The sequence below is a fragment of the Populus alba genome, chromosome 6 (genome assembly GCF_005239225.2).
Source record: "Populus alba chromosome 6, ASM523922v2, whole genome shotgun sequence".
Lineage (NCBI taxonomy): Eukaryota > Viridiplantae > Streptophyta > Magnoliopsida > Malpighiales > Salicaceae > Populus > Populus alba.
Genome location: NC_133289.1, coordinates 21,688,858 through 21,701,981, shown reverse-complemented (window position 1 = coordinate 21,701,981; position 13,124 = coordinate 21,688,858). Strand labels below are relative to the sequence as shown.

Sequence of the window (13,124 nt, the reverse complement as noted above, 5' to 3'; positions counted from 1 at the left end):
TTCTCCTCTCCCCTCTCTCGGGTCTCCTCTCCTCTATTTATAGAGCCCGTGAGCATGTTTTTTTCATTGTGGAGCCAAGGAATGGGTCATGCGGCGGCTGGTCGGGCGCGGCTGTCCAGGCGTGCCTACCTTAGTTTCGGCGGTGCGGTAGGTGGTCGGCCAATGTCTTTAGTCGGTGGGCTAGAGGGACCGGCGGTCGGTGGGCTGGAGGGACCAACGCCATTAAATATACATCTTTTTTCCTTCTTTACTGCTGTATGTTAGGCGGGGAAGAAAGGGGAACAGTGCCGTTCAAAACGGCACCGTTTAGCCCTTTTTTTTTTTTTTTTTTTTTTTTTTTTTTGCATGGGCTGGTTACTGTGAGAATTAATCTACGGGTTACTGCGACCAGTACTGCGCACTTTTTTTTTTTTTTTTTTTTTTATTTATTTATTTTTTTTTTTATGGGGACCCAAAAATGGGTTACAACAATCATATTATTTGACTTTTTTATTTTTCCACTACAATTCCATCGGATATTTGTTAATTTTCTTGTAGTACACCATAACTTCATATATATAACTGGTTAGATAAATGAAATTCCTCAAATGATAGGTTGACAATGCTCTTACCAATCACACACGCAACTATCCCATATCAAGACATTTCTCAGTTTTTGTCCCTGAGTTGTGATTCTATTTTTTAGTACTGTTTTTTATTTTACAGTTTGCATAAATGTATCTGTGACATAAACGATGAGTCCAATTACTTGTGGATTGGGACCGGCATAAATGCTCCATGAAATCCATATGGGACTCTGCATGGCAATGTAATTTTGGCAACAGGCTCACTTGTGAAGTTCTTTGTGTCAATTATGTAAACCTGAATTAGGAGGAAGAAAGAAAACGAATTTAATTTTAATGATCAGGGACCAAGCTTTAGAATTGCAAAAACAGTTCTACGCTATTGCTTTCCAGCTATAAAATTAGCTTACTTTGGATGTGTTAGTGTCTTCATCATGAACAAAAGTGATGATCCAGCCATCATCTTCTTCTAGACCACCTTCTTTAGGGACGAAGGCAGATCCAGTGCAGAAGGTGTTTCCCTCGAATTCATGGTGTTCCACCTTTATATGCCCTTCCGATTGCTCCCCTTCCTGGATTAGCATAAATTTACGAGTGAAAGTAAAGAAACAATAATGAGATAAATAAAATCGGACCATTGCAATCCAGCAATTTAATTACCTTACTCGAAGTTTCATCGAAGTACAACTTGGCTAGACCTCCAAATTTCGGCATGCCTAAAACAACCAGATTGAAATCTTACTTGCTATGAAATGGTCAGGGTTATAATAAGATTTCAAGAGATGAGAATAATGAATTTCGGAATTTATAATTTACCTGATGAAATACTTGCCGGTTTATGGACCATCTGGGTGTAGCCAAATTTATTTTTGAAGCCACTGAAACTTGGATTGATCATAGGAAACTCCAAAGAGAATTTAGTTCCCGTGAGGTTTCTCTCCGTAACCTCTCCGGTCTTCATGTTTAATCTCCATTCATAGAATCGGCTGAACAATAATTCATCATTCGACGAAAATGTAGTATATTGTTGAACAGGTCCTCTACTCCTAAGTCTTCCTGAAATCCACTCAGATTTGTCCAAATCCATACCATAAGATTCTGATATGATTGAGTCAAGGGATCTGCATCCCCACACTACAACCTGCTCCAAAAAATAAAATATTTTAGTCCCATTGCAGGGCACTGTGGTTATAGTTTAGTACTACAAGTAATTTCTTAATTAAATTGAGCCAAAAATTATGTTCATATAATTACTTACCTCGTCTCCTTCCTCGAAACAATTGAGAATGTGAAATATGCAATTTGGTTCAACCTCAAACCAACGGGTTGATTCCGCATCGCCATACCGGGGCATTACCCCAATTCTTGCATACTTTTCTTTCTCATACTTTAATAATCTATACACGCACACGCATCGTAAACAAATTAGAAATTAAGTACTTCTCATTGGTGTGATAATATTTAGATGAGAGCTAATTAATTGGCACTTAAAATTTCTGATTAGAATATCAGTACTCACGGGCCTCCTTTGATGAGTCTTAGTATGTCTATTGTTAGAGGCAAATCAAAGATCACATTATACCTGCAAAATAAATAAATAATAAAGGATAGTTCTTCTTATATTCAGTAGCATACTTTTTTCTTTATTTAGCTAATTTCCAAAACTCTGAATTTCGATGGTGATATCACTTGCCTCTCTGTGACCCCTATGTCGTGAAGAAGGGTGCACCTATCGAGCTGGAGATCAGCCCTGTGAACTAGTCTCTTTCCATCAGCTGAAAATTGAGTTTGCGAGGTCAATTGTAACATAAGTAATTAAAAAATTGTTCCCAGTTTTTATAAAAAAAAATTTCATGCGTCAACGAAGGGAAAATGAATACATACCAGAAACAACTCCCACTTCCAAGTAAGGTTTTATTGCATCCACCCCAAATACAACCAACTCTCCAGTACCTGGTGCTGTCTGCAACAAACAAGAAATTTCATAAAAAGAAATCAAGTTGAGCTGTGTTTTCTATTCCATGTTGAACATGCATGCATGTATTGGACTTCTGTACAAGGTATTGAACAAGAAAACCTTTGGGTGGGCGGTGAAAGGTCGATGCCAGGTTCCGTTGATATCCCAATCGCCTAGATTCTGAAGGGAAAAGATATCAATCTCTTGAGGAAGGTGATTTTCAGCTATTGAGTAGAACTTCCCTGAATGCTCGAAAACATTGGTGTTGCTAAGGTCTTTGTTGACCTTTCCAAATCGCAGCTGAAATTAATTCTCAATATTAATAAAGTTATTTTAATAAAAGATACCACGTGTTCATACAAATTCCTAGGGTCAAGTTTTGAATGAGTATAAACCATGCGCGTAGATTTCCAGATAATTTTGTGAAATCTTTCAACACGCTATGCTTTTTGGAAACAAACAATAAAAGATTAATATCTTTACGCACCCTTTTCATGTACAAGTTAGGATATACATGTGAATCATGATACCTTAAGAAAATGTTTAAGAATAATACTTCTAGAAAAAGGGAAAAGGTTTAGGATTAGTATGCTCACCATATTAAACATGGATGCTAAGAAAATGGCTGGCGGACTGCCATCTATAGCTGGAATGAATGATGGCTTGTTTCTTCGTTTTTCAACCTTGAATGTTTCAGTTTCAACATGTTTGTTTTTGTAGAGGACAGTCCTGCTCCCTCCATCACTGTCTTTATCGAAGTATAAAGCATGAAGCATTCCTTCTCCTTCAATCCAAATGTGCCCTGTCTTTCCAAATATGGATGTCGTAGATTTTAGACCTCCAAATAGAGGATTTGGACCTGAAATTTAAAGTATTGAGTTCATGAAGCATTCCTTCTCCTTCAATCTTTAGTATTGAAAAATAGTTTTATTTTCAGAAATCAACAAGCATGGGGACAAAATTTGAAGTATTGAGTTCAAGAAGAGACCATTTCTTATGAAGACTCCTTCAGGAAAATCATCTGGGATTTTTCCTTCAATACTGGTGATAACAAAAGGTTCGTTCAATTCATCAACTGGCAGAAAGTTACTCTGCAAGAACTCACAAACAGCCGATTAGAAAATCGTTCATCAATCCTTGATGCCACGTACTGGAGAGTTGAGTAGTTACAATAAAGGTGTGATGATTTAAATATTACCTGAGAAGGAAGAACGCGCTGGTCAGCAAACTTAAACGTTGAATCGACAAATGCATCCAAGAGTTTGGCAGAAGCATTCTTGATGTTTTTGAAAACCTCACGTTGCGCAGGAAGTTGCTGCAACTCTTTCAGTAGTGGCTGCTCGAAACAAACACACGATTGTATATACGTTAAATCCAGTTTTATCAAAGAAAACATGAAAGGAATCGTACATATGAAAGAAGCAAATAGTTTGTCTGTTATTAATCTTTCTTAATCGTATATACAGATTGACGAAAAAAAATAAGTATAAAATTAACACTTGATTCACATGCCTGTAGAATGACAGAGAGAGACTAGGACAGAGAGAGACTAGGAGTGATTACCTTGTAACTAGAAGAGAACCTAGTCGTAAAACGATCTATGTTTTCCGAGAGAGAAGGCCGACTCTCTGTAGAGCAATTCACTTGAAAAGCCATTTTTGATGTCAACAACATCTTTCTCTCTCTCTCAACTAGATTTCCTGTGTTTGATTCAGTGTGTGCGTGTGTGTGTGTCTATATATATATATCCTTTCTATTAATATTACATCATATGGATTTATATCCTCGTTTTTTTTTCTTGTTCATGTTTATTGAAGCTAAACCACTGAATTCAAATTCAAATTGAATAAATATAATTTAGTCAAAAATAAATTTAAAAAAAAACCTTAAGTAATAACTATTTTATTTCTCTCACTTAAATGATTGTATATCCATAAGATTTCTTACCTTGTATGCTTTATAGTACAGCGTATAGATATACACACACGCACACTATGTATCCATGACTACAAATATCCATAAAATTCACATGATATGGTTTTTCCTTGTATGCTTTAGTTTCCACATTAGAGCGCACGATACTACGTATCTATAACCACACTCATCCATAATTATGTATAAGAATTGTACACTTGTCCTACATGCATAGAATAGTTATTAATTTCATTATGTACAAGGATTGTATGAAAGACATTTTCTACGCATGTACATAGCTACGTGTAAAATTATAATTTTTATGTTGAAATATTTGATTCAATAAAAAAAATCTATAAATTTTAAGAACTATCATATATATATATATATATATTATATATATATATATATATATTATCTTATTTAAAAAAAAATCAAAATGTCAAAATCAAAAAGATTTGGTTTATGTTACCTAATTTTTTACCCATGTTTTTGATGAATTTTCAGGAAAAAAAAAAAACCAAAAAAAAAAACAAAAAAAAAACAATGAAAACCCCCAAAAAAAGCATTTTTATATATTTGCAATATTTTTAGCATTTTCAACGTCATCTAAAAAGAATTTAAATTTTCAAAGGTATTTTTGAACGCGTTTAACTTTTAACACGTTAATTTTACAATCACTGATTTTTCTTATTGAGTCGACGTTGATATTGCTTATCTTAAAAAGTACAAAAAAAAAATAAGAAAAATCACAATTTACAAAAAAAAAAAAAAGAGTTGAGGGACCAGTTTGGAAACATAGCAACACTTCTCCTATAAATATCAAGTTACAGTTAAAGAACAAAGGAGGGGGGAGAAAAAAAATTAACTCGGTGGAGAAAAATTTATAGGGGGATTTTGGGAAAAAGAGAGTGAACAAAAAAAAACGAAACCTAAGGATTTTTGTTTCCTTCCGGGAGCCGCCCCTCCAAAGAAACCCAACTCCCAGCCAACAAAAGCCAGCCGTTGGCCCTCACCCATTTTCAGCACCTTTCCCCTGGCCATTTCGTTTCCTCTTCTTCCCCTACAGAACCTAGCCACTCGAACAATCCCACCTAAACCAGTCGCCTCCTATTTCCTGTTCTGGCCAAATCCATACTAGCTCGCCAAGACTCGAACTCGTCGACCACATCAATGAGAAGACGTGTCGTCACTGTTTAAATGCCCAGAAACCTTCCAGCCATTGTTCATGCAGTTGTAGAAGCCTTCCTTGCAATTCTTGTAGATTTTTGGGGTTTATTTTGTAATTTTTAAATTGTATTTGATTTTTTTGTTATTGTTTTAACATGTAAAAGATGGTGTATGAGAAAATCATAATAAAAAGAGATGTGTGTGTGTGTGTTTGAATTTTTAGTTATGTTATTGAATTATAAAAAAATCAAAAAGACAAAAAGAATTGTGTTTAACTTGAATATGAGAAAATATCTCAAGGATAAATAAAATCATGTTGTATTTTTCATGAAAATATAATAACATGTTTCCCTGAGTTGTGATTCTACTTTTTAGTACTGTTTTTTATTTTACAGTTTGCATAAATGTATCTGTGACATAAATGATGAGTCCAATTACTTGTGGATTGGGACCGGCATAAATGCTCCATGAAATCCATATGGGACTCTGCATGGCAATGTAATTTTGGCAACAGGCTCACTTGTGAAGTTCTTTGTGTCAATTATGTAAACCTGAATTAGGAGGAAGAAAGAAAACGAATTTAATTTTAATGATCAGGGACCAAGCTTTAGAATTGCAAAAACAGTTCTACGCTATTGCTTTCCAGCTATAAAATTAGCTTACTTTGGATGTGTTAGTGTCTTCATCATGAACAAAAGTGATGATCCAGCCATCATCTTCTTCTACACCACCTTCTTTAGGGACGAAGGCAGATCCAGTGCAGAAGGTGTTTCCCTCGAATTCATGGTGTTCCACCTTTATATGCCCTTCCGATTGCTCCCCTTCCTGGATTAGCATAAATTTACGAGTGAAAGTAAAGAAACAATAATGAGATAAATAAAATCGGACCATTGCAATCCAGCAATTTAATTACCTTACTCGAAGTTTCATCGAAGTACAACTTGGCTAGACCTCCAAATTTCGGCATGCCTAAAACAACCAGATTGAAATCTTACTTGCTATGAAATGGTCTGGGTTATAATAAGATTTCAAGTGATGAGATTAATGAATTTCGGAATTTATAACTGACCTGATGAACTACTTGCCGGTTCATGGACTATCTGGGTGTAGCCAAATTTATTTTTTAAGCCATTGAGACCTGGATTGATCATAGGAAACTCCATACAAAGTTCAGTTCCAGTGAGGTTTCTCTCGTTAACCTCTCCGGTCTCCATGTTTAATCTCCATTCATAAAATCGACTGAACAATAATTCATCGTTCGACGAAGGTGTAGTATTCTGCTCAACATGTTCTTTACTCCTTAGTCTTCCTGAAACCCACTCAGATTCTTCCAAATCCATACCATAAGATTTTGATATAATTGATTCAAGGGACCTGCATCCCCTCACTACAACCTGCTTCAAGTCGAACAAAAAAAGATGAGCTAGTTTCATCAGAACGCGTTAAGATTATAACTTTAGTTAACAAACTATGTTCATATAATTAGTACTTTACCTCAACTCCTTCCTCAAAACAATTAAGAATGTGAAATGTGCAATTTGGCTCCACCTCAAACCAACGAACCGAGTCCACATCACCATACCGGGGCATAATCCCAATTCTTGCATAATCTTCGTTATCAAACTTTATTAATCTATGAATTAGCACCTTAAACCAGATTAGTAAGTGCTTCAATTCTCACTGGAGCAGTAACATTTAGATCAGAGCTAATTAATTGACACTTAAAAGCTCTCAATATATCTATACTCACGGGCCGCCTTTGATGAGTCTGTGTAAGTCTATTGTTAGTGGAAAATCCATGATCACATTATAACTGCAAAAATAAATAAATAAAGAAATATGAAGGGTTAGATTTTAGTATATTCAATGGGTTTTTTTTTTCCCCCCCCAGTAATGACAATTCGTTGATGGTGATGTATTTCACTGACCTCTCCGTAACCCCCATGTCATGACTAAGGGGGCACCTGTTCAACTTGAGATCAACCTTGTGAACTAGTCTCTTTCCATCAGCTGAAAATCGGGTTTGGAAGCTCAATTGTCAACGAAGTAATGAAAAATTATTGGAAATACTTTTGTTGAAGGCGTCAAAAGCAGGGAAAATGAATAGATACCAGAAACAACTCCCACTTCCATGTAAGGTTTTATTGCATCCACCCCAAATACAACCAACTCTCCAGTAGCTGGTGCTGTCTGGAATAAACAAGAGATTTCATAAAAAAGAAATCGAGTTAAGCTGTGTTTTCTATTCCACGTTGAACATGCATGCATATATTGGACTTCTGTACAAGGTATTGAACAAGAAAACCTTTGGGTGGGCGGTGAAAGGTCGATGCCAGGTTCCGTTGATATCCCAATCGCCTAAATTCTGAAGGGAAAAGATGTCAATCTCTTGGGGAAGGTGATTTTCAGCAATTGAGTAGAACTTCCCCGAATGCTCAAACACATTGGTGTTGCTAAGGTCTTTGTTCACTTTTCCAAATCGCAGCTGAAATCAATTAATTCTCAGATAACAAGTATGTATGAGTTAACCTTATTTAAAAATACCTAAAAGATTTCATCACCAAGTTAGGGGAAAGGAAAATAACGATAATGATAATGATAATAAAAATAAATAACCATCATAATTAAATGTTCTCCACTCCACTATTATAAAAAATTCTACACCCCCCCCCCCTTTTTTTAGTAATTCTTTACTTCCTTTTTTATTGCTCTTCACCTCTCTTTTTTACAAGCCTAAACACAAGGTATCATCTTGATCCAACATATAACAAGCTATGATTTTATATAACCAAAACAATTGTTTTAAAACCCAACCCCCATTTGGTGAGTTGATTTGTAACATTGAAGATTCAAGATTTAGATTAAACTAAGTTTCATTAAAAATAAAGAGAAAATTAACTTAGTGTGACCTATTTAAAATCTCGAATTGATTCATGACTGGTCAACTAAAAAAAAATCCATCTAATTTAATTTTAATAAAATTTTAAAAAATAAATTAACTTCAGTTAGCCTACTTGACTTATCATCCTAGATTTACCCTAAATCCACCTTATATATATTAGGTGAGCAAAATAAAAGAAAAAAAACACTGATATTTTTTTAATCCTCAATCAATCTCACATTTTGTATTCAGCTTAATTATTATCCTTGGAGAGTTCAAAAGTACTGTTTACAGAATCATTATAGTAGTTTCCTTCATTTTGTTTTTCTATCTCTTATTTGCCTCTTTGCTTCTGTAAATTTCTTCTCTCAGTTTTTTTTTTTTAAATTATATTTCTTTTTCTTTTTCTAAATAAATAACTCAGTCTTATTCTTATTTAATGTAGGTTGCTAACAGGTGCGTGCACAAGGAGATTTTTAGGGAATTGAGATCACATCCAAAACTTAGATGTAAAACTTAGATTTTTAGGTCTTAGTCTATATGCCAACATTATTGATTTTAAACTTTGGTTTTTATATTTTCATGTAGCAAAGGATTTGTACTCTGTCCTTTGTATATCAAACTGTAAAGTAAACTATGTGCGTTTAATTATCAAGATTATCACAAACAAGTAATTGAATTTGTAGGATTGACAGGAATTATGTAAGGATTGGACCACCCTAAATGAATAAACTAATATAAAAATATTGAATGTTTTACCTAAATAATTATGACTTATTTTGCCAAACTTGTTAAGCAATTCCATCAAATTCCATCGGATTAGAGTTATGAAACTTGAAGCAGCCAATTATCAATTATGAGTGTGTACATGAGATAAATCTTGTTGAAATTAACCAAAAAAACTTGAGAAATTTCGTCCTAATAGAGCAATTGCTACATATATTGGCCTCATCTATGCATGTGGTAGATATTTTAAGAGAAATTGCCAAGTGAATGATAATCACAAGATGATGTTCAATTACAAATAAATCAAAATAATATATATTTCAAAATAATTCAAAAACACTTAAAAATAAATCAATTTAATGTTTTCTAGACAAAAAATAATTTGAAAAAAAATTAAAACAAACACCCATTTAATTTCGTGAAAGATAAGCTTAGGTTAGTATGCCCACCATATTTAACAAGCAAGCCATCAAAATGGCTAGAGAACTGCCTTCTATGGCTGGAAGAAAAGATGGCTTGTTTCTCTTTCTCTCCACTTTGAAGGTTTCGGTTTCAACATGTCTACTGTTGTAAAGGACCGTCCAGCTTCCAATGTCACTTTCTTTATCAAAGTATAAAGCGTGAAGCATTCCTTCTCCTTCTATCCATATGTGACCGGTCTTCCCAAACATGGAGGTCGTAGATTTTAGACCACCAAATAGTGGATTTGGTCCTGAAATTATATTTGATTTGACCAAGTTAGCGGTCATCAATGGCAGTTGATCGTGCTTACAAGTAAAGAAAAGTTTCGAATAATCACAACTGACTTGATTCCCAACACCCCAATTTAAAGAAGAGACAAAATAAATTTTACATAGTTTAATCAAGTTGTGATTTTCAACATTATTATTATTAACAAAAATTAAAATATATAGGAAATTTACTGTAGTTATTTTTATTGTTTATTTTTTCAATGGATTGTAATAGTTTATTTTTAAAAAAATTATTTTGATCCTCAAACTTTTTCTTTCCATAAATGAGCTTTTTTAGCCCAAATAAACATACAATTGAATGTTTTTTTTGGCATGCAGTGTTGATTTGAAAGAAAAATGATTGAAGTGAAAAGCATAGGTAATATAGTTTGGTAGCTATTAAGTAATCGGTCTTTATAGTTTTTTAAAAAATATATTTTGATATCAAACTTTATTATTTTTTTTGTTTAGTTCTTTTTTGGGTGGACAAGAGAGGGGGAGTCGCTGGATTCTGGCTTAGAGAGAAAAAGTCATCATTGAAAAAGATGTTGGCCACTAAAATGGTCTATTTTTTTGCGCCAAAAGATCAGAAAAAGTCTAGGTAAATGATTTATGTTACGATATTAAATATTTTGATTTATACTGGTTTCTTGTTTTTTCCAATTATGTTTTCATTTATTTATACAATGGTTTGTGATTTATTTAATTGAATGTGTGCACAATTAAGCTTTTCAATTTATATTTATGGTTTTTTATATAAAAAAAACATGTTGAAAAATTTTAATGTTCAAGTTTTTTTTATCATGTATTGGTAATTTTAATTTCATCTTTATTCTTATGATTTCTTACTTTTTTCATTAACTCTTTTATAAAAAATTTATTGTTTTAAATTTAAATTTTTCAATCCAATTTGATAGTATATTATTTTTTTTATTCTTTGATATATATGTGGGTGTGTTCCCATTTGCTATCGTTTGTTTCCTTTTTTTTTTTTTTATAATTCAAATAAAACCAATTTATTTAGTTAGATGAAATTATAATCCAAATTATTGAATTTCTCTTTTTTTTTTTTAACACAGGAAGGATATCTAAATAAATATTTCAGTGAAAAAATAATATAGAACTGCACGAGCAAACCTAGTTAATTCTGTAACACATCCCGTAGACTTCAGGACTTGCTTGCAAATGTACTAAACACATTAAAGGCGTAGGAGTTTCCGATTTGTATCTTCAACAACGTAATTTATCACAAGTGGATTTGAAGCTCAAACAAAAGCCTTTTTACGCATAACCACAGGTTTAAGAGGACAAAATTTAAAGTATTGAGTTCAAGAAGAGACCATTTCTTATGTAGACACCTTCTGGAAAATCATCTGGGATTTTGCCTTCCATGCTGGTTATAACAAAAGGTTCATTCAATTCATCAACTGGTGCAAAGTTACTCTGCAAAAACTTACCAGCAACCGATTAGCAAATAATTCAGCGAACCCTAATACCAAAGTTATAACACCTGGCCCGTATAACACCTTGCTCACGAGTTGGATGAATCAACCTAGGTCAGCAAAGCTTGTTAAAAAAAAAAAAATTAAATGATGTTATTGAAAAAGTCTTTTTTTCTGACCGACCTAGGCTAAATCTAAGTGGGTCACTGAGCTGATCGGTCCTGACCACGGTGCTTAATATACACAACTGGAGAGGTGAGTAGTTAGTCAAGGTTTCATGGTTTTTGATTACCTGAGAAGGAAGAATGGGCTGGTCAGCAAACTGGAACATCGAATCGACGAAGGCATCCAAAAGCTTGACAGAAGCATTTTTTATACTTTGGGAAACTTCAAGTTGCATGGAAAGTTGCTTCAACTCTTTCAATAATGGCTGCATGCTCAAAACATCCACAATATCATTTATCTTAAATCAAGTTCTAACGAACAAAACATGCTTGATATATAGAGTAAATATGATCATGGAACCAATTAGTATGTTCTTACACTGATCTTGTAAGAGTGACGAAGAGAAACTAGAATTACTTACCTTGCAAGATGAAGACAAGCTAGTCTTAAAACGATCAATGTTTTGGAAGAGAGAAGGCCTCCTTTGTACAGAGCAATTCACATGAAAAGCCATTGTTGATGTATTCGTCATCCTTAATTCGTCTTCCCTCAATGATAGGTTAGCTACATACGCACAACTGATCTTGTACCGATTATTCAACATGAGAGCCCTATTTTTATGGTACGAGATATACTGGTGATTCCGGTTAGAACAAAAAAAAATTAAATTAAATGTCTCATTGGTCTTTAATTTGCTTAAAATTGAGGAACTCGCCGTGCATTTTCCCCTATTTGACTACACCCGGATCTCGAGGCTGATGATGAAGAGGGGTTAAGGTTTTAATTTTTCTCAAAATGTTTCTCATGCCATGGTTGATTTTCCGAAGGGACCTTTGTCCATAAACGATGATTTTCAATGTCCATTACCAAGTAAGTGGGTTTAGTCAATTGGTGTGTTGTAAGATGTTCCTCTGTTTTCAACTTAGATGACTGAAATTTCTACCGTATCAATAGGCAACCTTAATTGACCAAATCAATTATTTTGGGTAATAAAATAATTGGACCAAAAGTTGGCCAATCAAAGACATTATTGCCAAGAAACTCACAAGTGAGGAATTCTTGATGTGGACGAAAAAATAGAAGTCCAGATGGCCGCACAACAAATTAACAATTAATGCAGGAGTCGGACAGGAATTTATAGTGCATATATATTTTATCTTGTTTTATTGATAATAGGAATTTATAGTGCTTCTTATACTTGGAATAACAGTAGTGTAATAATGATTATTTTTTTAAGTAATTTTTATTAAAAAATATATAAAAATAATATTTTATTATTTTTAAAATTTTATTTTTTTATATCAATACATCAAAACACTAAAATATTTAATTTGAAACAAAAAAAATCAAATTTTAATAATAAAAAAAAGGAAGTTAAAACTTACTCCCCAAGAGTCCTTCAAAATCCTAAAGTTGATTGTTAATTAATACATTTTTTCTATAAATAGAATTTTATTGAAATTTTTATTTATATTAAAAAATGAATTAAATAAATAAAACTATTTTTTGGTAACTCTAATTTAATCAGTAAAATCCTCAAGCATAATTTGAGTATTAAGATTTAAGGAAACATGG

The 13,124-nt window shown here is 33.3% G+C and overlaps 2 protein-coding genes across 2 annotated transcripts; both read right to left on the bottom strand.

Moving 5' to 3' along the window:
* Nucleotides 1-570: 570 nt before the first annotated feature.
* On the bottom strand, nucleotides 571-4,216 carry LOC118030697 (carotenoid 9,10(9',10')-cleavage dioxygenase 1-like). The gene is made up of 13 exons (XM_035034911.2): nucleotides 4,084-4,216; nucleotides 3,719-3,856; nucleotides 3,509-3,611; nucleotides 3,117-3,379; nucleotides 2,641-2,820; nucleotides 2,448-2,526; nucleotides 2,257-2,338; nucleotides 2,083-2,145; nucleotides 1,822-1,960; nucleotides 1,380-1,704; nucleotides 1,224-1,279; nucleotides 974-1,135; nucleotides 571-861 (listed from the first exon to the last, which is right to left on the bottom strand). The coding sequence occupies exons 1-13, from the start codon at nucleotides 4,192-4,194 to the stop codon at nucleotides 745-747; spliced, it is 1,818 nt and encodes a 605-aa protein (XP_034890802.1). The 5' UTR covers nucleotides 4,195-4,216; the 3' UTR covers nucleotides 571-744.
* Nucleotides 4,217-5,285: 1,069 nt separating this feature from the next.
* LOC118030692 (carotenoid 9,10(9',10')-cleavage dioxygenase 1-like) lies at nucleotides 5,286-12,380 on the bottom strand. The gene is made up of 13 exons (XM_035034902.2): nucleotides 11,971-12,380; nucleotides 11,677-11,814; nucleotides 11,283-11,385; nucleotides 9,661-9,923; nucleotides 7,910-8,089; nucleotides 7,716-7,794; nucleotides 7,533-7,614; nucleotides 7,355-7,417; nucleotides 7,099-7,237; nucleotides 6,674-6,998; nucleotides 6,518-6,573; nucleotides 6,268-6,429; nucleotides 5,286-6,155 (listed from the first exon to the last, which is right to left on the bottom strand). Exons 1-13 carry the CDS (start codon nucleotides 12,151-12,153, stop codon nucleotides 6,039-6,041), a joined length of 1,890 nt encoding a protein of 629 aa, XP_034890793.1. The 5' UTR covers nucleotides 12,154-12,380; the 3' UTR covers nucleotides 5,286-6,038.
* Nucleotides 12,381-13,124: the final 744 nt, after the last annotated feature.

What these genes read in the sequence shown, in the direction of transcription:
- LOC118030697 (XM_035034911.2), bottom strand. Translation starts at nt 4,194, where the DNA reads ATGTTGTTGACATCAAAAATGGCTTTTCAAGTGAATTGCTCTACAGAG. An exon ending in AGCGCGTTCTTCCTTCTCAG is followed by an intron (nt 3,612 to 3,718) that starts GTAATATTTAAA and finishes GAGTTCTTGCAG; the next exon opens with AGTAACTTTCTGCCAGTTGA. An exon ending in AGGAGTCTTCATAAGAAATG is followed by an intron (nt 3,380 to 3,508) that starts GTCTCTTCTTGA and finishes TTTAAATTTCAG; the next exon opens with GTCCAAATCCTCTATTTGGA.
- LOC118030692 (XM_035034902.2), bottom strand. Translation starts at nt 12,153, where the DNA reads ATGTTGAATAATCGGTACAAGATCAGTTGTGCGTATGTAGCTAACCTA. An exon ending in AGCCCATTCTTCCTTCTCAG is followed by an intron (nt 11,386 to 11,676) that starts GTAATCAAAAAC and finishes AAGTTTTTGCAG; the next exon opens with AGTAACTTTGCACCAGTTGA. An exon ending in CTTTCACCGCCCACCCAAAG is followed by an intron (nt 7,795 to 7,909) that starts GTTTTCTTGTTC and finishes TGTTTATTCCAG; the next exon opens with ACAGCACCAGCTACTGGAGA.